Below are 21,716 nucleotides of genomic sequence, written 5' to 3'. Positions count from 1 at the left end.
CAGTACAAAAACACTTAAACATTGAAAAATATAACAAAGTTATCAGATTATCTATAAGGCTATTACACTCACTAAAAATGTACAAACTACAGAAAATTTTCGTTTCTCAGTTTTTATATAGAAAATTAAAATTTATACCACAGGAGGAAGAGGATGACAGAAGGAGTGACTCAGATCAAGAACTGGATACACAGACATGGACATGTTAAGATAGAACCCACTTTATAAAGAAAATACTGTATTAAAACCTGTTGTACAACTACTTAAAGACAGTATTAATAAAAAAGAAAATACCATGTTCTCTAGAAGTACTCACTAATTATTAAAGGATTTTGTCAATCTAAATACATTCTAATAGTGCATTATATATAACCTTGCCTCACCAAAACTTTCAGTAACAAATGCTTAAGAAAGATCAAATTTGAGGGGGGGGAGAGGGAGGAGGACTGCGCAGGGAGGATTGGGGGGGGGCGGGGGGAGGATGGGAAGGGATGGGAAGGGGAAACAAAGAAGGAGGCTACAATGCTTGATAAGAAATGTACTCATTATTTTGCCCATGTAATTGTAACTCCTCTGTACAGTATTTTCACAATAAAAAAAGAAAAAGAAAGATCAAACTTGAATGAAACTAGATTGAGAACAGAAGGTTAGGAAGAGGAATTAAAGGAGGGAAAGACAGCAATCAATACAATGAAAGGTATGAAGCAAGATTCAACAATTCCATAAAGCTAACAGAAAAACATTACAATGACAAAATTCTAAGTTATGCACCCAGATTGTGTGTGTATGTGTGCATGTGTGCGCGCACCTGCAATTGAACTCAGGGCCAGGGTGCTGTCCCTGAGCTTTTTTGCTTAAGACTAGCTCTCTACCACTTGAACCACAGCTCCACTTCAAGCCTTTTGGTGATGAATTGCAGATAAGCATCTCACAGACTTTCCGGCCTGGAATGACTTTTTTTTTTTCCTCCTAGGGCTGAGGACCGAACCCAGGGCCTTGCGCACGCCAGGTGGGCGCCCTTCCACTGGGCTTAAACCCCCAACCCTCTGGAATGACTTTTTTTTTTTTTGCCGGTCATGGGGCCTGAACTCTGGGCCTGGGCGCTGTCCCTCAGCTCTTCAGCTCAAGGCTAGCGTTCTACCACTGGAGCCACAGCGCCACTTCCGGCTTTTTCTGCTTATGTGGTATTGAGGAATTGAACCCAGGGCCTCATGCATGCAAGGCAAGCACTCTACCACTGAGCCACCTTCCCAGCCCTCCCTGGAATGACTTTTAACCACAGTCTTCAGATATCATCTCCTGAGTAGCTAGGCTTACAGGAGTGAACAACCAGTTGTAACCAGCTCACTTAGATTTTTTTTTAAACTAACAGACCTAACAAGATAGCAGATTTGATTTAGTTAACTAAGGAAGAGGAAAATGGGCCATTTTTGTAAATTCAACAACTGTTTTATGAGTGCTAAAAACAAAAGCAAATATAGTAACTTACATGAATTTTCAAGAATCTCAAAAACCAGGAAGATGTTTTAGGTACAAATGAGGAATAACAGTACAATGCAGTGTTCAACCAGTCAAACTGATGTTCATGCTATACAAATGACGTATGTTATTCTGGACGCCCCAGTTCCACTTTAAAAAAAAAGTAGATAAAAATCTAGCCAAGTGCAGGTGGCTCATGCCTATCATCCTACCTACTTAGGAGACTGAGATCTGAGGATCATGGTTCAAAGCCAGCCCCGAAAGGAAAGTCTGTGAGACTCTTGTTTTTTGTTTTTTATGTGGTGCTGAGGAATCGAACCCAGGGCCTTAGGCATGCAAGGCAAGCGCTCTACCACTGAGCCACCTTCCCAGCCCCTCTGTGAGACTCTTATCACCAATTAACCCCCAGAAAACCGGAAGTGGCGCTGTGGCTCAAGTGGTAGTGCTAGCCTTGAACCGAAGAGCTGAGCGACAGTGCCCAGGCCCAGATTTCAGGCCCCATGACCCCCAACCCTCACCCAAAAAAAAAAAATCTATAGGTGGGTAAAATGTTAAATGTCTTAATTATACTAACCAAAGAAAAATAAAAAGATAACTAAGAATGATGCTTTTTTCATTCTCTTATGAAAGGCAAGACTCAAAAAGCAGAATGAACTAGATAAGGTGGCTCATACTTGTAATTTTAGCTACTAAGGAGGCAGAGATCACTAGGACTGAAGGTCAAGGCCAGCCCAAACAAAGTTTATGAGCTCCTATCTTACTTAACCTATCATCTCAGCTATTTTTAAGTAGGAAGATGACAATCCAGGTGGACGTGGGTAAAAATGAGGCCTTATTAAAAAACTAATCAAATCAATAAAGGTTAGGGGACATGGCTCAGTGGTAGAACAACGGCCTACTAAGTGCAAGCCCCTAAGCAGTGGCACTTATTCTGGAAAAACAATGACTCATGTTCATGCAATGTTCTGTACACAGGATGTTTAGCAGCTTAACTTGTAATATCCACAAACTGGAAGCAACCCAGATTTTATTCCAAAGGTGAATGGTTAAACAAAACATGAGACTGTTACACCATGAAACACTAATCATCAGTATAAATGACCTATTGATACACACACCAACCTAGCTAGACAACACTTAAAGAATTAATCAGTTAAAAAACAAAAACAAAAAAGCACAAAGGAACATGCAAGAACTCCATGACTCCTTTAAAAGGCAAATCTATAAATCACAAGTATACAAAAAGTGGTGCTAGCTAAAGGCATAGGGAAGATATTCAATAAACTTAACAGCAGAAAATTTCCCACATCTTAAGAAAGAGATGCCCATTCAAGTACAGGAGGTCTTTAGGACTCCAAGTAGGACCAGAATAGTAACATTACATGGCGTATTATAGTTAAAATATTAAGTACAGACAAGAAGAAAAACAATGAAAGCTTCAAGAAGGGTCAAGTAATCTAAAAAGGGAAGGCCATGAGAACAGCAGATTTCTCAACAGAAACATTAGAGCAACGAAAGCCTGAAATGATATATTTTAAGTGCTGAAAGAAAATAACTGCCAACCTAGATTACTCAACTCTCTTTCATTAATTCAATGAGAAATAAAAACCTTCCATGATAAAAGCTAAAGCAATTATGACCAGCACTGCAGAAGATAATCAAAGGAAGCTAAGTCTGCACACAGAAGAATATTAACCTAAACCCAAACATATAAGACAAAATACTTCTCACTTAAGTAAACAAAGAGCAGAAAAAAATCAAACACTAAAGTAACAAGGAAATGGCAAGAATTATAACATACTTCTCATATTAACCAATCAATTAATTTTCTCAATTCTCCATCCAAACTACAAAATGGTAAACTGGAGTAAAAACCAAGGCTAAGGCTGGACCATCTGTTGAATATAAAAAATGGATCTCACAAAAACAAATACTATCTTAGGCTGAAAGTCTGGGAAAATATTTTTTAAGTGGATAGACCCTTAAAACAGGCACGAGCACCTGCACTTGTATCTGACAAAATAGACTTTAAACCCAAAATAGTTGAGGAGACAAAAAAAGTTCACATTATACTGATAAATGGAAGGATCTATCCAGAGGAAATAAGAACTGCTAAGTACATGTGTAGTATTACTACATCCAACTTCATTAAATAAACACTACTACACTCAAAAATACAGACAGCCCTTAACAATAATGAGACTTCAATACCTTAATCTCACCAATAGGGAGGTAATCTTTTGGATAGCAAAAGAAACCATTACCAGAAGCAAAACCCACCCACAAAATAAGAGAAAATCTTTACCAGCTATTCAACAGAAAAAGGTATCTAGAATATACATAGGGCTCAAAATTCTAAACATGGTAAAATATCAAATTATATACATACCTACATATACATGCATACACAAATATGCAAACAGTATAATGAAAAAGAGAGGGAGGAATAACGGAAATGAAATGGAAGGTGAACTTTCCTAAGTTCACTGGATGCTTATATGAAACTATCACAATGAAATCTCATATTAATATATGCTAATTCAAAATAAATTTACATTAAATTTTAAGTCACCTCAAAAGGTAACACACAATAGGATTCCATTTGCAAAATTATGTATGAAGAGAATAAATCAGCAGCTGTCAGAAGGGGGAGCTGAGGAAGAAACAAAGTCTCAACACTGTAACAAAGCAACATGAGGGATCCTTTGATGATGGAAATGTTATGTGACAATTATATCTAAATATGGGGTACAATATAATGTTTCATTTTATGAACTTTCTTATGCCTTTAGCTAGCACCACTTTTTGTATGGTCATGATTTATAGATGCTGGATTTCTTGCATGCTCCTTTGTGCTTTTTTGCTTTTTTTTGGGGGGGGGGGGGAAGGTGTCTGGTCATGGGGCCTAAACTCAGCCTGGGTGCTGTCCCTCAGCTCTTCAGCTCAAGGCTAGCGCTCTACCACTTGAGCTACAGTGCCACTTCCGGCTTTTTTCTTTTTGCTTATGTGGTGTTGAGGAATCGAACCCAGGGCCTCATGCATGCAAGGCAAGCGCTCTACCACTGAGCCACCTTCCCAGCCCTGCTTTTGTTTTTAACTCTAATTCTTTAAGTGTTGTCTAGCTAGGTTGGTGTATCATTAGTATCATTGTGGTATGATCCAATCAGGCTATTTAACAGACCCACTACAAATACTATTTCCTTGTGGTAAGAATATTTAAAATCAATTCTTTTAGCAATTTTGTTCAATATGCTACTAGTAACTGTTATTACCATGCTGTTCAGTAGCCACCAGACCTAGTCCTCCAACTTAAATGCAGCACCCCCACCTATAGTGTCTGGTAGCCACCATTATACTCTTCAATAAATATGATGTGTCTATATTAATGTATCAGTGAGACTGTATTTTTCCCTGTGCCTGGTTTACTTGATAAAATGTACCACTGTATTTTCTGCTTGTGATAATGCCCATTAAGCGAAATTGTATAATGAGCACAAAGATCATTTTGTACTACTGGTCAGAAGTGCAGGTAAATCCCAAAATAAAAAGTTTAAAAGTGGGGGCTAGGAATGTGGCTTAGTGGTAGAGTACTTGTCTAGCATGCACAAAGCCCTGGGTTCGATTTCTCAGCATCAACCACACAAGCAGAAAAGGCCAGAAGTGGCTCCATGACTCAAGTGGTGCTAACCTTCAGCAAAAGAAGCTCAGGGACAGTCCAGGCTCTGTGTTCAAGCCCCAACCCCAGCCCCAGCCCCAAACCAACTCCCCCTCCCCCCAAAAAAGCAATCTTAGGCTAGGAACAAAAAGAAAAAGAAAAGAAAAGGAAAAACTAACACTAGTAGATAGTCTGTATCTTAACCATCAAATGAGAAACACTTTGGGATGTATCTAAGAAACTGATGAGGCCTGGAAAAAAGTGAGCCAGCAAAAAAAAAAATTCCCTGATGAAAGTATTCTCTTATCTCTTTAGATTCAAAGACATATAAAACTGTAAGAAACATAAAAACAGAAGTTATACCTGTCAGGCCTAGTGTTTGCAACTGAAACAGTTTTCCCAGCTCAAAAGGTAGAACTCGTAACTGGTTGTCATTTAAACGGAGCTCCCTGTTGAAAGAAAAATTACAGAAGTCAGAGGCATATTAACCTTAACACTTAAAATCAACATATATTAGGAAAATAAGTACCTAAGAACTGCAAACTTTTATATTACAATATCTAGTCATGTGTTTATCTATATTTAATAATTAAAAAAAAGAACTGCCAAGCACCAATCTTTGTAAAATACAGGGGAAAAAATTACATAAACAAAACACAAGCTCCTATTTTTTATTTTTATTACCAGACCTGGGGCTTGAACTCAGGGTTTGGGTGCTGTCCTTCATCTTTTGTGCTCAAGGCTAACAATCTACCACTTGAGCCAGAGCTCTACTTCCAGCTTTTCTGGTGGTTAACTGGAGATTCAGAGTCTCACAAAGTTCCCTGCCCAGACTGGCTTTGAACTGTGACCCTCAGATCTCAGCCCTGAGGAGCTAGGACTATAGGTCTGTGAGGCCACCAGTGCCTGGCACAAGCTACTACTTTTAAAAATTGTTGGGGTTGGAAGTATAACTTGAGTGGTAGGGTACCTGCCAAAGGGCATAAAGCATCAGATAGTGAGTTTCAGTCCTAGTCTCAGACAAAACAAAAACCAAAAACAAAACTGTTTCACATATTATTTATCCCACTGCAGAATAGTTTTGTAAACTGGTACAAGACCACAGCAAGGAACACTGGTCTAGTCTATGTGTAGTCTACTATATAAGTTTAAGAAAATTGGGCTGGGAAGGTGGCTCGGTAATAGAGTGCTTGCCTTGCACGCAGGAGGCCCTGGGTTCAATTCCTCAGCACCACATAAGCAGAAAAAGCCACAAGTGCACTGTGGCTCAAGCAGTAAAGCGCTAGCCTTGAGCTGAAGAGCTGAGGGACAGTGCCCAGAGTTCAGGACTCACGACCAACAACAACAGCAAAAAAAAAAAGATATGATAAAACAACCTAACATGAATTGTTAGAAGAGAACTAGAATGACCAATGAAGTTTAATAAACTTTTCTAGACTTATATTTCATTCAGAAATAACAGCAGCTGTGTTAACTACTAATAACTTTTCTGTTCAATCTGGCTTTGAACTGTGGATCCTCAAACCTCAGCTTCCTGAATGAATAGCTAGGATTATAGGCCTGAGCCACCAGCACCCTGTATTGTTATTTATCAAACATTATCAAACCTTTAAGAGAACTATTTCTATAATCTGTTTTCTTGAAATTTAAATGGACCTTGCTTTCTTCTTAGTAACTTTAAGTCCCTGATGCCATAAACTGAACAGAGAAAGTACTTCTGAGCAAGTGATTCCTGTTTATTTTCAAATACATTATATAGAAAAAGCCCAGTAAGTCAATTTGTTTCATAAAAAATGGTCATACTCAGCTAGGCACGGATGGCTCACACCTATAATCCTAGCTATACAGAAGGCTGAGACGTGAGGATCGTGGTTCAAAGCCAGCCCAAGCAGAAAAGTCCCTATAAGACATACCTCCAATTAACCACTCAAAAACCAAAATGATGCTGTGGCTCAAAGTGGTAGAGAGCTAGCCTGAGTGAAAGAGCTCAGGGACAGAGCCCAGTTCCTGAGTTTAAGCCCTAGGACTGACAAAGGGTCGTATTCATGAATTAAGCCCAGAAAAATGTCAAACGGCTAGATTTGGAGTAATAGAGGCAAAGGAACTTCCACAAGATCCTTTTATTCCTGTTTTACTAGAAGGCAGCAGAAAAGCCAGGGAACCACAATAAAAAAGTGGTATAGTATAACGCCTGTTTTCACTGTATTTGATTCTGGTGCCCTGCAACTTGCATATACATTTTTCTAATTTGGGGAGGGGAAGAAAAAAACAAAATGCTTAAATAGGGATACAGGTTGACCCATTGTAACAATGAGATGTACAAGACACTATGTTAAAAGCGATCTTTACAATTTCAGCTAGGAAGTTGTAAGGGGGTGGGGGATTGGGATGGTTGGGGAAAAACAAAGGCCCGGGGGTAACAATGCTCAATAGGAAATGTACTCATTATCTTACTCATGTAACTGTAACCCCTCTGTACATTGTCTTTACAAATAGAGGGGGTGTGTGTGTGTGTGTGTGTGTGTGTGTGTGTGTGTGTGTGTGTGTGTGTGTGTGTGTGTGTGTGTGTGTGTGTGTGTGTGTGTGTGTGTGTGTGTGTGTGTGTGTGTGTGTGTGTGTGTGTGTGTGTGTGTGTGTGTAAATAGAGGGTGTGTGTGTGTGTGTGTGTGTGTGTGTGTGTGTGTTAAATTAGATTAATCTAACAGTTGGAATTTGTCTTTATATTTAACTTGACCAGATCTAATTACCATGATAAAAATGTAATACTTGTTAAAATACCTTATGTTCCAGGCAGGGTACAAGTAGGTTTTTTTTCATCTCGGATATCCCTAACTTCTAACTAAGAGGCTTCCTTAATGTCACAGAACTTATAGACAAGAAAAATCAAGATTCTAATCCAAACTCCGTGTGCCTAATTCCTTGTACCATACTACAGATCTCCAAATTTAAGAACTAATTCTACCTTTATTTATGTTAAAAAAATTACCCATACCAGCTCTAGGATAGACAACTGACAAGGGCTTCCTGGCCCCACTGGTAAGAATGTATGGAGCCAGATATGGGTGGCTCACCCTGTAATCCCAGGTACTCAAGACACTGAGATCTGAGGATCTCACTGAGGATCCTAGTTCAAAGCCAGCCCAGGCACGAAAGTCTAAGATTCTTACTTCCAATTAACCACCAGGAAAACCAGAAGTGGTGCTGCAGCTCAAAGTGGTAGAGGAAAAAAAAAAAAGAGCTCATAGATAGCACCCAGGCTCTGAGTTCAAGCCCCATGACTACCAACAACAACAACAAAAAGAAAAGAATGTATGATACTCCAACTGTCTGTCACAGATGAGTATAAGGCATAACACTAGTGCCTGATAGTTGTTTTCCCCAACTTTGTCCACAAGTTTTCATGTAATGGATTTAATTATTAGTCAAGATTCAACACAAAACTTTCAATAAAATATATAGCTATGTTTCCTTTCCTTCAAATACCATCAAAAAGAGTCTTCTTTCCTGATAAAGCTAATGATATACTTTCTTTTCTTTTAAGGGCATATAATTCGTATATAATAACTGAATCTGCATACCTGAGTGATACCATGTTTCCGAGTTCTGCCGGTAAACTACGGATTTGATTACAAGACAGGTCCAGATACACCAGATTGTGAAGCTTGGCAATGTCTGAAGGAATGCGGGACAGGGAATTGTCACTCAGATGCAAAGCTGTCAAGTGAGTCAGTGACCACAAAGATGAGCTTAAGCTTCTTACATTTCCTGTAACGAGAAAAAAAAAAAAAAAAAGGATTATATAGTGGTCTCCATGATAATTTGGTCTGTGAATTAAGATTTAGATGTCATGATTAGTAACATAACCAGAAGTATAGGAAAGGTTAACAGAGGAATCGAAACTGTTCTAGAACAACTCTACTTAGCAGATTGAAACAAAAATTTAAAGCATAACAACACTTCAAAGACTGTATTTTTACAAGCACAAAGAATGTATCCTTTAAAATGACCTCAATTTATCATACAAACAGAATATGAATAATTTCTACTAATGATCCATCTAATATTTAAACATGACTGATTTAAATTCATGTGAAAGAAAATAAAATTCCAGTGTCTCAGAGGCTGTTTTTATCTTTACTTTGATGTTAAAAAGAAAAAAAAAATTCTGACTAAAAATGAAAAGGGAAACAAGGTATTCTCAGGTGAGTTTTAAGACTACAGTACCCAAGTATCCATGACCAAGAATCGTGTAAGAGGGGAAGGGGGTGGGAAGAATACAGTCATGAAATTCAATTCATATCCTACAAAATTAAGACAATTGAGGAAAGAAATGGGGTTGCATGAGAATGAAGAAATGGTTGATACTGAGCAAGATGCACTGTATTAATAAACTGGGTGAATGGCAACTCCTTTGCATACTACAAATAATAAAACTACCAATAATTAAAAAAAGAATCATGTAAGCAAAATCTGTACTGTCCAGAAATATTTGATATCAAATTATAACTATATAATCAAGTAAAAGAAGAGACAGAATTCAGGTAGAATAACATGACAGTATCTTTGAATGCAATAATAAATTTGTACTTTGTCATTTCTTGATTAAGAAGTCAATAGTTTCAACAATGTAAACTTTTTCTGTAATCGCCTTAATGGTTCAGGATCTAATCTGAAAGAAAAATGAGCAAGCACATGTAATAGAAAAAGCAACTTTTAAGAACTGATTATCATCCAGTGGCTCTAAAGCTACTTTAAGACTTACTTCTAATTTAGATAAAATAAGTACCTTTTAACTCATAAGGCACTGGGTCTTTTTAGTAGTACAAATTAATCCTTGACTTATGGCTGCTCTAGTCTAAGGGAAGTTAAGATCAAGCCTCAAAAGAATGAAAATGTTTTCCAGTAACTTAACTGCATCCTATAACACTCAAAATCAAACCCCTTTGTAAAATACTAAAAGATAAAATGACATCCCAGCTATTCCAAAGGCAGAGATGAGGATGGAAGAACAAGGCCAGGCAGAGTAAAGAGATACTCAGATCTTGAGGCTGGCTCCAGGTCAGCATGAGATTCTATCTTTAAAAACAAAAGTGCAAGCACTCTAGAAATCAAGAGGGAAAAGGAGACACTCCTATGACTAGTAATCTCTACCATGGCCGCAGAGAAGGGCATTTATGTTTACCTAGGGATAGGTGAAAGGACAGTATTTGTTTTGTACTTTTCAGAAGTCAAGAATTAGGACAAACAGAAAGAAGGAAGGCGGACGCATAATAAGCCAACACTGACAAGAAATTTCTTCAGCACTGGTTGCCATGAGAAGTAAAAATGACTATTCACCAACTCTAGAACATTTTAGATTGCATTCCTACTAGCAGGGCTGCTTGCTGAGCAAGAATATTCCTAGTAAGTCTAGGAGTTCATTTTTTGGGGGGTGAGGGGTGGGAGGGGGTTGGCGGTTGTGGGCTTAAACTCTGAGCTTGGGCACTGTTTCTGAGCTCTTCAGCTCAAGGTGAGTGCTCTACCATTTGAGCCACAGGGCCACTTCCGGTTTTCTGGTGGTTAATTGGGGAGGTAAGAGTCTCATGGACTTTCCTGCCTGCTGACTTTGAACCATGATCCTCAGATCTCAGCCTCCTTAGTAGCTAGGATTACAGGCGTGAGCCACTGGCACCTGGCAGAGTTCATATATTTATTTGGTACATCTAAACTGTATTCAAGATAGAAGAGAATTTGAGATCTGTTTAAAGTTCTCAAGATTTAATTTCTGAATTACTAATGTCCTCAGAGGTGCAGACTAAAAAGGAAACGAATAAGAAAAAAGAATCTATCCTCAAACATACAGAAAAGTCACTTCTTGCCCCACTGGAAGTCTTAATATTTGAAAATGCAGAAGCATAATTTTATTTAATCAAAGAATGGGTAATTTTCACTTCATCTCTGGCATTATTTTTCCCATTTTATAAATGGACACTGATACTAAGAGAAAAAACAAAGAATGGGTTTTGAATTTTGACTCAAAACCATGTTCTTTCCACCAAGTCTTCCTGTCTTTAAGGAAAATTAACACTTGTGAAATATGATCAATTTCTTTCACGTATTGCCACAGGAAAACTTATTTTCCTACCATAGCTTTCAGTCCCATACCATAAATTCATGCTTGCATATCTTACCACTTATTTCAAGCTCTGCCCAATGTGATTTCTTTCCATTTGCTGCTTCCTCGGAGGACATAATTGTGTACATCCTCCGAGGGTCAGGTGGCTCGTATTTTTCTTTGGGCATGCCTGTGAGATGAAGAAAAGAACCCAGTAAGTATTCTGAAGAAGCAATAAATAAAAGGTAACATCTTTTTAAAGCAGGTGTCTATTTATAATTTCTAAATACTACTTCCCACAAAATAAGAAACTCAAGAGTTCCTTGGAAAAAGTCGAGTTTATTTTAGTTCAACTGTGATCATTCGTGGGATGTTCAGTTTGTCTTATACTTGGCCAACAGTACCCTGTTAAGCTAGGAAATGATATATTAAACCTACATGTTTGCACTTATAAAAGAAATTAGAAATATAGGCTTTCATGACCATCCTAGGAAAGTCAGGGGTGTGAAACAAAAACACAAACCTAAACACAATTGAGTTAAATAAAAACTATCCTGAAGCACTGAAATTAAGGGTAGTCAGATTGAATATCATTAGTGGAGAAAAGGCAATAGGGGATGAACATTCAGGAATCTACTCTCAACTCCAGAAGAGTCTCTGTGTGTGTGTGGGCAAGAGAGGGGGAGGGAGAGGGAGAAAAAGGAGGGGGGAGAGGGGGAGGGAGAGGGAGAAAAAGGAGGGGGGGAGAGGGGGAGGGGGAGAGAGAGAGAGAGTATGTGTGGTCTGTCTATGGTGTAGTGAGGGGATTGCAGACAGGATTTCATCAGAATCTGATGAAAAAAAAAAAGACAAGAAAAATAAAGGAAGCAGACCAGAATGAAGATACTCATAACAACCAAGGGTAGAAAGTTATACTCACATTAGGAGCTCCCTAAGTGAAGCCCTAAGTACCCTATATTTTAACCTCCTCTAGTTACAAGGGAAGCAGAGTTACTGAAATCAGACTTAATGAAAGGAGGTAACAGCTTCTAGTCTACTTTTTGTGCCAAGAATGAAACTTACACTCAACCACAATCTGGAAAGCAACAAATGTCTGGGTTCTCCCACGATAAAAAAGATTTCAAACTACAAAATTGTAAACACCAAAGCTAAAATCCGCAATGATAACTGATATCTACCCAAGAAAGCATGCACGGTGACCTCTCCCTGCCTCTTTAAGCAAAAGAACAGACCCATCATAAAGAAAACAAACGTATCCTTTTGTCTTCTCTACTCTTACGCTTAACACTTCTACAACCTGGCATGTGAAGGTTTCTCTCCCACACAACAAGCAACTGTCCAATAATTCAGTCCAATTCTGGCACCGCCTACCTGGAGTTACAGATTCTTCAGTTTAAGGTCTTAGTCCCACAATACAGACCCAAATTCAGATACCAATCACAAATAGAAGGCTGTCACTTAAAACTACTGACCAATGTCCAGTTATGAATGGGATTCCCTTTACTCCCTCCTTTGGTCCAACTACAATGTTTCAAGAGAAACATTTTACAAGTTCACTAGTTTATTATACATGAGTATTACAAAGGATACAAATAAACAGCCAGAAAAAGAGATATCATAGGGATATGGGAGAAGAGTTCCCCTCCCCAAGCAAGCAATCCTCACAGCAGCGTCTAGTTCATCAACTATTGTTGCCCAACGGGTTACACTACTGTTGCTGTTTGTAGTGGTGGAGATGAACCCAGCGGTTTGTATGTGCTAGGCAAGCACTATCACTACATTGGGATATCCCCAGCTCTTTTCTTATACAGGTTGGTCTCTAGCTCTTGCTAGGATTACAGGCATAACACTGGTGCCCGGCTTAGCTCTCTTCTCTTTCTTACTGGTCTTTAAACTGGGCTGAAATTTTCAAACCTCTGATCATCAGGTGAACAACCCTTCCTGCTATTTAGGGAACCGACCATCTGAAGTCATCTCATTAGAATAAGGTAATATAAGGGACTAATATAGTATATTAAGGTAAGACAAAGGAGAACTAATGTATCAGTCAGTCACTTGCAAAGGACACAGCCGCCTCCACCATGAGCCAATTCCTGCAACAAGCCCAGTAAGCAATGGATTTTGTTTCAAATCAGCCTGGAGGACACTTCTTCCCCTTTGCCTCAATCTCCTTGGGTGGTCCACCACAGCACACATATCCCAGACTACAATCCCCTGCTATTCCCAATAAACCCTGCTTTGGAGCAGTTGTTCCCAACTTTAGACTGACCATATATTTTATGTAAGTCTTACAGCTACAAAATATTATTTAGACAAGTGTGAAAGAGTACTCTTTGGTCAAGTGTAAGGCAAATCAAAGGACTCTTTCAGACAAGCAATTACTATGAAATATACAACCTACATACTTTGTCCTAATTAAGTACAATACAACAGTACTGTTTGAGATAAGAAGGGGAGGCAACCTAGATATAAATAAAAATAAAAACATATTATTAAGTTTCTGTCCAGTTCATACTATGGAAAATCACATGGCTGGGAAGTTAAGTAAGGCACTGGCATCACATCGATTTATTTCACATTGTAAAATTAAGCAAATAAACACTTAATAGTTGGGAACCAGTATTTTCTGTGTAAGAGAATGCTTATGAATCAAGGAAATTAAAAACACTAAGTTGATTTAAGAATATGAATAATGCCAGGCACTGGTAGCTCAGGCCTGTAATCCTAGCTACTCCGGAGGCTGAGATTTGAAGATTACAGTTGGAAGCCAGCCTGGGCAGAAAGTTCATGAGACTCTTTTTTTTTTTTTTTTTTTTTGTCGGTCATGGGGCTTGAACTCTGGGCCTGGGCGCTGTCCCTCAGCTCTTCAGCTCAAGGCGAGCACTCTACCACTTGAGCTACAGCGCCACTTCCGGTTTTCTAGTGGTTTATTGGAGATAGGAGTCTCACGGTCTTTCCTGCCCGGGCTGGCTTTGAACCACGATTCTCAGATCTCAGCCTCCTGAGTAGCTAGGATTACAGGCGTGAGCCACCGGCGCCCGACGTTCATGAGACTCTTATCTCCAATTAACCACCAAAAGCCAGAAGTGAAGCTGTGGCTCAAGATTGCTAGCCTTGAGCTGGGAACAGTACCCAGTTCCTGAGTTCAAGCCCCAAGATCAGCATACATGTGCCCATGCATGTACACGTACGTACACACACACCCCACGTGTACACACACACACACACACACACACACACACACACACACACACACACACACACACACACACACACACACACACACACACACACACACACACACACACACCATTATACTGGGCTAGGTATGCTGGCATGACTTAAATCACTCCTGCTCAGGGTAGAGAAGTATATGGCTAGGGTAGCCTGGGCAACAAGTCAAGGAAACCCCATCTTAAAAACAAAGCCAAGCCGGGCGCTGGTGGCTCACGCCTGTAATCCTAGCTACTCAGGAGGCTGAGATCTGAGGATCGCGGTTCAAAGCCAGCCCGGGCAGGAGAGACCGTGAGACTCCTATCTCCAATAAAACCACCAGAAAACCGGAAGTGGCGCTGTAGCTCAAGTGGTAGAGCGCTCGCCTTGAGCTGAAGAGCTAAGGGACAACGCCCAGGCCCAGAGTTCAAGCCCCACGACCGACAAAAAAAAAAAAAAAAACAAAGCCAAGGTGCTGGGAAGGTGGCTCAGTGGTAGAGTGCTTGCCTTGCATGTATGAGACCCTGGGTTCGATTCCTCAGCACCACATAAACAGAAAAAGCCACAAGTGGCGCTGTGGCTCAAGTGGTAGAGCACTAGCCTTGAGCTGACGAGCTGAGGGGCAGTGCCCAGGCCTAGACTTCAGGCCCCATGACTACCTCCCCCCCCCCCCAAAAAAGCCAAGCATGGTTATTCATGTCTGTAATCCTATCTATTCCAGAGGGAAAAGGAGGATCAAAGTCTGAGACCAACCCAAGAAAAAGCACAAAACCATACCTGAGCTGGGTCTAGTAGTTCACACCTATAATCCTAGCTACACAGGAAGCTAAGATCTGAGGATCATAGTTTGAGCCAGCCCAGACAGGAAAGTCCATGAGACTCTTACCTCCAATTAACCACCAGAAAACCAGAAGTGGAGCAGTGGCTCTAAGTGGTAGGGCACTAGCCTAAACCACAAAAGCTCAGGGATAGTGGCCCAGGCCTGAGTTCAAGCCCCACAAGCACAAGCACCAGCACCAGCACCATCACCACCACCAAAAACACCATCTGAAAATCTCAAAGTAAATGGGCTGGCTGAGGCTCAAATGATAGAGCACTTACTTACCAAGTGCAAAGCCATGAGTTCAAAACGAAGTACCAAATACAAAAATAGTATCAATAGGGGCTGGGAAGGTGGCTCAGCGGTAGAGCGCTTGCTTTGCATGCATGAGGCCCTGGGTTCAATTCCTCAGCACTACATAAGCAAAAAGAAAAAAGCCATAAGTGGCGCTGTGGCTCAAGTGGTAGAGCGCTAGCCTTGAGCTGAAGAGCTGAGGGACATAGCTCAAGCCCAGAGTTCAGGCCCCACGACTGGACCCCCCCCAAAAAAATAGTATCAATATAAACTATTTTATTTCTAATTACCCACTGATGATTCCCAAAATGTTACCCCTAAACCTCAACTGCTAATATGGTAGCTTCCCCTTAACTGTGGGGAATATATTCCAAGAGCTCCCCAGTAGATTCAAGAAACTGAATACTACTGAGCTCTTTAAAGTTTGGAGCTTCTACATATGAAGTGGCTGTAACTTCCAATTTGTGATAGCACAGATTTCTTTCTCCTTCTTCACATCATGTGAAAAATTCATTTGTACCCTAGATCTCAGCAAATTCGGCGTAAGATTTTTTTTCTTTCCTTTGAAACTTTCACCTTTTCACTCTGAAGCATTTCATGATGTCTCTTTGACATATCCAATTTGCCAGCACCACAGTTCTTGTGTTCCAGGGACTAGATAAAATAAGGGTTAAACACCAGCACTGATGCCACAACAAGCTGACAGTGCTAATGGGCAGCCAGCATATACAGTGTGGAAACACTGAATAAAGGCATGATTCACTTCCTGAGTGTGGGATGGCACAAGAATTCATGCTACTCAAGATGGTGTGCATATTTAGAACCTTGACTTGAAGATTTGCCTTCTGGTGAACACAGGAGTGATTTTTTTTCCAGCTAAGTTCTACAGGCTACCTAAGCCTAAGTTCTCAAACATGAACTTTCATGGGTACTATTTTAGGACTTCCATTGTTTTCATCTTTTTTTTTAATTCCTTCAAGACAAACTGACATTTTGTCTACAAATGACTGAATTATAGAGCAACTCAAGTCTCTTACAAACTGGACTACACATACCATAAATCTATATTAAAACCAGTTTCTGATTTTTACATGTAGGGTCTCCACTCAATTCTCCACAGTAATAACTATTTCTCCATCAAAAAAAAATCAGGGGCTGGCAATGTGGCTTAGTGGAAGAGTGCTTACCTTGCATGCATGAAGCCTTGGGTTCAATTCCTCAGTACCACATGAACAGAAAAAGCCAGAAATGGTGCTCTGGTTCAAGTGGTAGAGCCCTAGCCTTGAGCACAGAGAGGCTCAGCGACAACACCCAGGCCCTGAGTTCAAGCCCCAGGACTAACAAAAAAACAAAACAAAAAAACCTCCTTTTGCGGGGGGGGGGGGGGGGGGGGGGGGGTGAGGGGCTCTCCTTGCTCTAGGAAAAAGGCATAAACCTGAAGCTTACCAAACATGATCCTTTAAATCTGGGCAGGATACAACTTTTTAAGTTCCTCTCAAGTCACTCTTGCTGTTCCAGGAACATCTCACCATTGGCCTTACCCCAACACTTGACACCTCAGCAAACTCACTGCTCCCTCTGTGGAAAATGACTCTCCTTCCTAGTTTGGCAGCTACGATTCAGTGATACTTTCTGCAAACTGGCACCATACTCTCCCCTAAATTTAATCCTTCTCTGCTCTTCCAAAGCAACTGAAATTAAGCAGTGCTTATTAAGCCTATGTTCTTACTACATGTAGGCAGCAACTGAGTAGAGTCATCTTAAGAGTTCTGAGTCCAGGCACCAGGGCCATCATATGCTAGAACTAACAAGGTAACTTGAGTTACCAAGAAAATACAAATGTCAGCCATTTGAGCAAGGTAAACCAAGCCCCAAGGGCCAAGTATTGTGTTTTTGCTCAGTGTGGGATCTAGACCTAAAAGAAACTTGTTTGTATATATGCAGACATAAATATAGAGAAAATATGATTGTAACTGTGAGACTGCTTGATGGTATAAGAGAAAAAGGGAGAGAAAATAAGGAAGAATGAATAGCATCAAAATATACGGTGTCTATATGACTTAAGAAAACTCACTGAAAACTTTTATTTTTATTTTTTTGCCCATCCTGGGACTTGAACTCAGGGCCTGGACTCTGTCCCTGAGCCTCTCTGTGCTCAAGGCTAGTGCTCTACTGCCTGAGCCACAGCACCACTTCCAGCTTTTCTTATGTGGTTCTGAGGAACTGAACCCAGGGCTTCATGAATGCTAAGCAAGCACTCTACCACTAAGCCACCTTCCCAGCCCAGCCAAAAGCTTTTAAATAGGGGGCAGGGAAGATGGGGAGAGCAATAGTGAGGAACAATCAGGCTAGAACATAATACATACCATTGTAAAAATTTCATGTCTAACTAATATACACTAAAAAGTGACAAATTAATAAAACAGGCTCTGCTAGAGGGGCAGGTACAGAGGGGGAATGAAGGGTCAATGAAGCTAAATATGGTTGAAGTAATTTATAATGATAACAATAAAACTGTGACACTTTTAAAAGGGGTATAGGGGACAAAGGAGTAACAGAAGGGTAATCGTATGAAAATGTCATACTTCATACAGAGATGAAGAAGGGATAAGAAGGGTAAAATTAAGGCAGCCTAAATGAGCCCCCTCCTGTTCCTCTTAACTCCTTCAAATACCAAACTCTGGTGCGTCCCATTGTATGCTAATGCATATGTGCTAAATGTACAGTGATTACAACTTAATGTATTCAATACTGAACTACGTACAGTATTCTATCACATTTCATTTCAAGACGGTTACCTCTAAAGTGAGTAGCAGCTAAAGTTAAAGGAAAAAGTACATCAGTAAAAGATTCTGCAGATACTAAGGGATTTGAGGATTAAACTGGAGTTTCCTAGATAATACATTAAGTTCTAGCCAGAACAAGTGAATACAGCATTGTATACCCATAAATCCAAGTCTATGCTTCATTGAAACAAACATTCTTAGCTGGACCTGTGTGGACTTTTTTCAAAGTAAGAAATACTTTAAACAAAGCTTTCCAACCAGTGGACTTTGTACTTGGGAACCGGTTACAAATGTAGCACTAACCCCTCATCTCTCATATCCCAAAGATTACAAGTATATGCTGCCTTAGCCACTTATTCCAATATACTTTACACATATTATCCTCTTCTGCTGTACTTTGATATGAAAAGTGAATGTTTTAAAGATTATGTAACTCAAGGTTATGGGGGGAAATGGGAGGAGACAATGATGGAAGGGGTGATACTGGCCAAGAAGCACTGTGCTCATAACCTGACTTTTCTGGAATTGTAACCCCTTTGTACAACTACCAAATAATGAAAAATATACACATTAATCAAGATGTATATTTACAAACTACAAGTACGGTTGGTGAATCTCTACAATGTCTTTATTTGGAGTCAAGGCCAAGTTCTGTATATTCAAAAGAAATAGCCTGAATTGCAAACAAGATTTAATAAATCTGAAACTGCCTATAAATTAGGCAATTAAAAGCAGCTTCCAGGCTATATCAGCACTGATCAAGGCACAATGTGAAATTACAGGAGGACTGCCTTTCAGGGGGAATGTTTAGTTTCACAGAAAAGTGTATGTCTTTTCTTACGTACTTTCGTCCATTTCAGTAGGTATCTTTGTTCAACTACTGAGGAAAGACCTCATAGATCTACCTTAAATGGAAGAGGACCCTGTTCAAACAAATCTGTAGCAATTACTTCACACTTCCATGTACACTTGCCAGCAGACAAAACCTGATCCTTCCCCTCAAATTATCTTGGGCAAGACACTTTCATCTTTCTAGGTCTCCTGTGCAGCTGTTCAAATGTTTTGTTTCAAGTAAGATGGAAGCAAACATTTGTCTAAAGATGCACAATTTTTACAATGAATTATTCCAAAAGGCAATCATGTTCTGAAGACTGTGACAACTGTCTAAACAATTTTAAAGTCTTCAGCACCTTTTGATCAATGCTATTATAAGCATCTAAAACTGTTTTGGAATGGTGGTAAATTCTGGTATATGGTGAAGAATACAAACTACACACCATTTTACATTTATTCAGTATTCACACTCTTCCTCTCCAAAGTTAAAAAAATCTCAGCTACAAGCAGGTAAGACTATTCAGCACTATCCAGTCCACCTGTAAAACAGCTAAATATAGGAACTCAAATTCAAGCAGATTATTTCAACATCAGCTTACAGTAAATCCAAGAAGGTCAGGCACTGAGACCATTCACAATGTTGCCATTTGTTGTTTACAGTTAAAGAAAAGGAAAGATTACAGGTGTTGGGTTGGCAGGATCTTTCAGGAAGGCAGAGGAGGCGAGTCAAAGGAAGCCAAAGGGGAGGGAGGGGGAACCCAACGACTTGGAAGTTAAAAAATAAAAATAACAAAATGAGAACGCGATTGCAGGGAGGAAAAGAAACTGCTTCCAATTATTAAGTACAATTTCCGAGTCCTCGGCACTACCATCGAATCATCTGGGGCTAAAAGTGCTTCTCTAACCATAAAATTCATCCCGATCCCTTCCCTGCCCCCCACCCCCTCAATGATAAGTTAAATTTAAAATACTTTTGAAGGCCAGGGCCGCTGGTGGCTCCCGCCTGTAATCCTAGCGACTCAGGACGCTGTGACCTGAGGATCGGAGGTTCGAAGCCAGCTCAGGCAGAAAATCAGTCAAATAAATAAATGAATTTGGAGTAAGGAGAAAACAAAACAAAACAGTCGCTTTCCCGCCTGGCGGTCACAACGTTCGTAGAGCGCAAAGTTCCACAGAGCGCAAAGCCACTTTCTCAGAAGTTGCCCACCCGTCAGGGGCCCCCTGAGTCCCAGACTAGATTGTGGGGGGGGGGCGTTGGGGGGGGGTGTCCAGGAGGCAGAGTGCCCGCCCCCGCCGTCAATCAACCCCCCCCATACACGGCTGCACTTGGAGCAACGGGGGATTGGGGCGGGGGGGGGGGGGGGAACGGGTGGCGCGGCCCGGGGAGGGGCGGGATCGCGATCTTGTCGTCCAAAGGGGAGGGGGAGGGGTCCTGGGGAAGGGTGAGGAAAGGGGGGGGGAATCGGGGTGACAAGCTCCACCCCCCCCCTCACCCCACTCCCAACAACCTGATCATCAGTCTCAGCAGAGCAGTTTGTGGCCGCCATGCACAAAAACTATAAAGTTGCCCACGACGGAGCCCCGCGCGCGCGCGTGCGCGTGCGCGTGCGCGTGCCCAGGTCCGGGGCCGAGCGGACCGGAGGGAGGGGGCCTGGAGTGGTGGTGGGGGGGGGGGCCCGGGAAAGAGTCCGAGCGCGGGCCGAGCGAGGCAGCAGCGCGCCCCGGGCGGGCGCGGCCTCGGGCCGGGGCTCGCTCACCTCTCGAGGAGCGACGCCTTCCTCCGCCTCCGCCGCCGCCGCCGCCGCCGCCTCCTCCCTGTGAGCGCAGCGGGGTCTGACCTGTGGAACCACCATACCAGTCCCGCCCGCTGCTGCAGCGCCGCCGCCGCCGCTCGTTTGCCGCCTCAGCCGCCGCTCTTTGTTCCCCCTCCGAGCGCCACCGCTTCAAGCTGCCCGCCTCCGCCGCCCCGACCGGCCGCCACTACGCCCTCCCGCTGTCTCGGCCCCCGGCCTCGCCCTCCTCGCTGCGCCCGTCGCCGCCACCGCTTTCGCCTCCGCGCCGTCGACGCCGCCGCCACCGACGCCGACGCCTCCTCCTCCGCGCCCCCCTCGTTTTCATTGAAAGCAAACAAGCATCATGGCGGCGGCCGCCTACCCCCAGCCAGCGAGCAACCCCGACCGCCACCGCCGCTCCAACATCCGGATCGCCCATTGGCCGCCGCCGTCGGGCGCGACCATCCTGCGTCGGAAGTAAGGGGGGGGGATTCGTTATTCGCACGGCACTTGTCTCAGGCCCCGCCCCCAGCCTCCCCCCAGCACTGAGGACCGTGAGCCAGTCCGACGCACTTCAGTCCTCCTCTAGTTCTTCTCTTCCCGCTCTCTTTCAAGTTTCCTTGTCCCCTCTGTTTTCGCCCCTTCCTAAGGGCCCTCTTTGCTTTATCTGGATCTGCCTTTTTCTCTGGGTGCTCGCTTATGATCTCCTTTTTTTTCTCTCGATCTTCCTCTTCTCGAGTTTTCCTCTTCCTGAGGCCTTGACCTGGCA

At 41.8% G+C, this 21,716-nt stretch overlaps 1 protein-coding gene across 2 annotated transcripts in view; it reads right to left on the bottom strand.

Annotated features, from left to right (window-relative positions):
• The window catches only part of Cnot6 (CCR4-NOT transcription complex subunit 6), a 36,432-nt gene extending 15,093 nt beyond the window's left edge, over positions 1–21,339 (bottom strand). Inside the window, exons 1-4 of one of the 2 annotated variants that reach the window (XM_069993853.1) lie at positions 20,933–21,339; positions 11,305–11,418; positions 8,713–8,899; positions 5,498–5,583 (exon numbers count right to left, since the gene is read on the bottom strand). In XM_069993853.1, the coding sequence (XP_069849954.1) occupies positions 5,498–5,583; positions 8,713–8,899; positions 11,305–11,416 (385 nt within the window). In that variant the 5' untranslated portion in view covers positions 11,417–11,418; positions 20,933–21,339. The remainder of the gene's footprint in view (positions 1–5,497; positions 5,584–8,712; positions 8,900–11,304; positions 11,419–20,932) is intronic. The other variant, XM_069993852.1, reaches the window with a different exon arrangement.
• Between the last annotated feature and the right edge of the window lie 377 nt (positions 21,340–21,716).

Source organism: Dipodomys merriami, unplaced genomic scaffold (genome assembly GCF_024711535.1).
Source record: "Dipodomys merriami isolate MVZ:Mamm:240054 unplaced genomic scaffold, mDipMer1.0.p SCAF_44, whole genome shotgun sequence".
Lineage (NCBI taxonomy): Eukaryota > Metazoa > Chordata > Mammalia > Rodentia > Heteromyidae > Dipodomys > Dipodomys merriami.
Note: the sequence above shows the minus strand (reverse complement) of the source record. Positions and strands in the feature narration are given on the sequence as shown.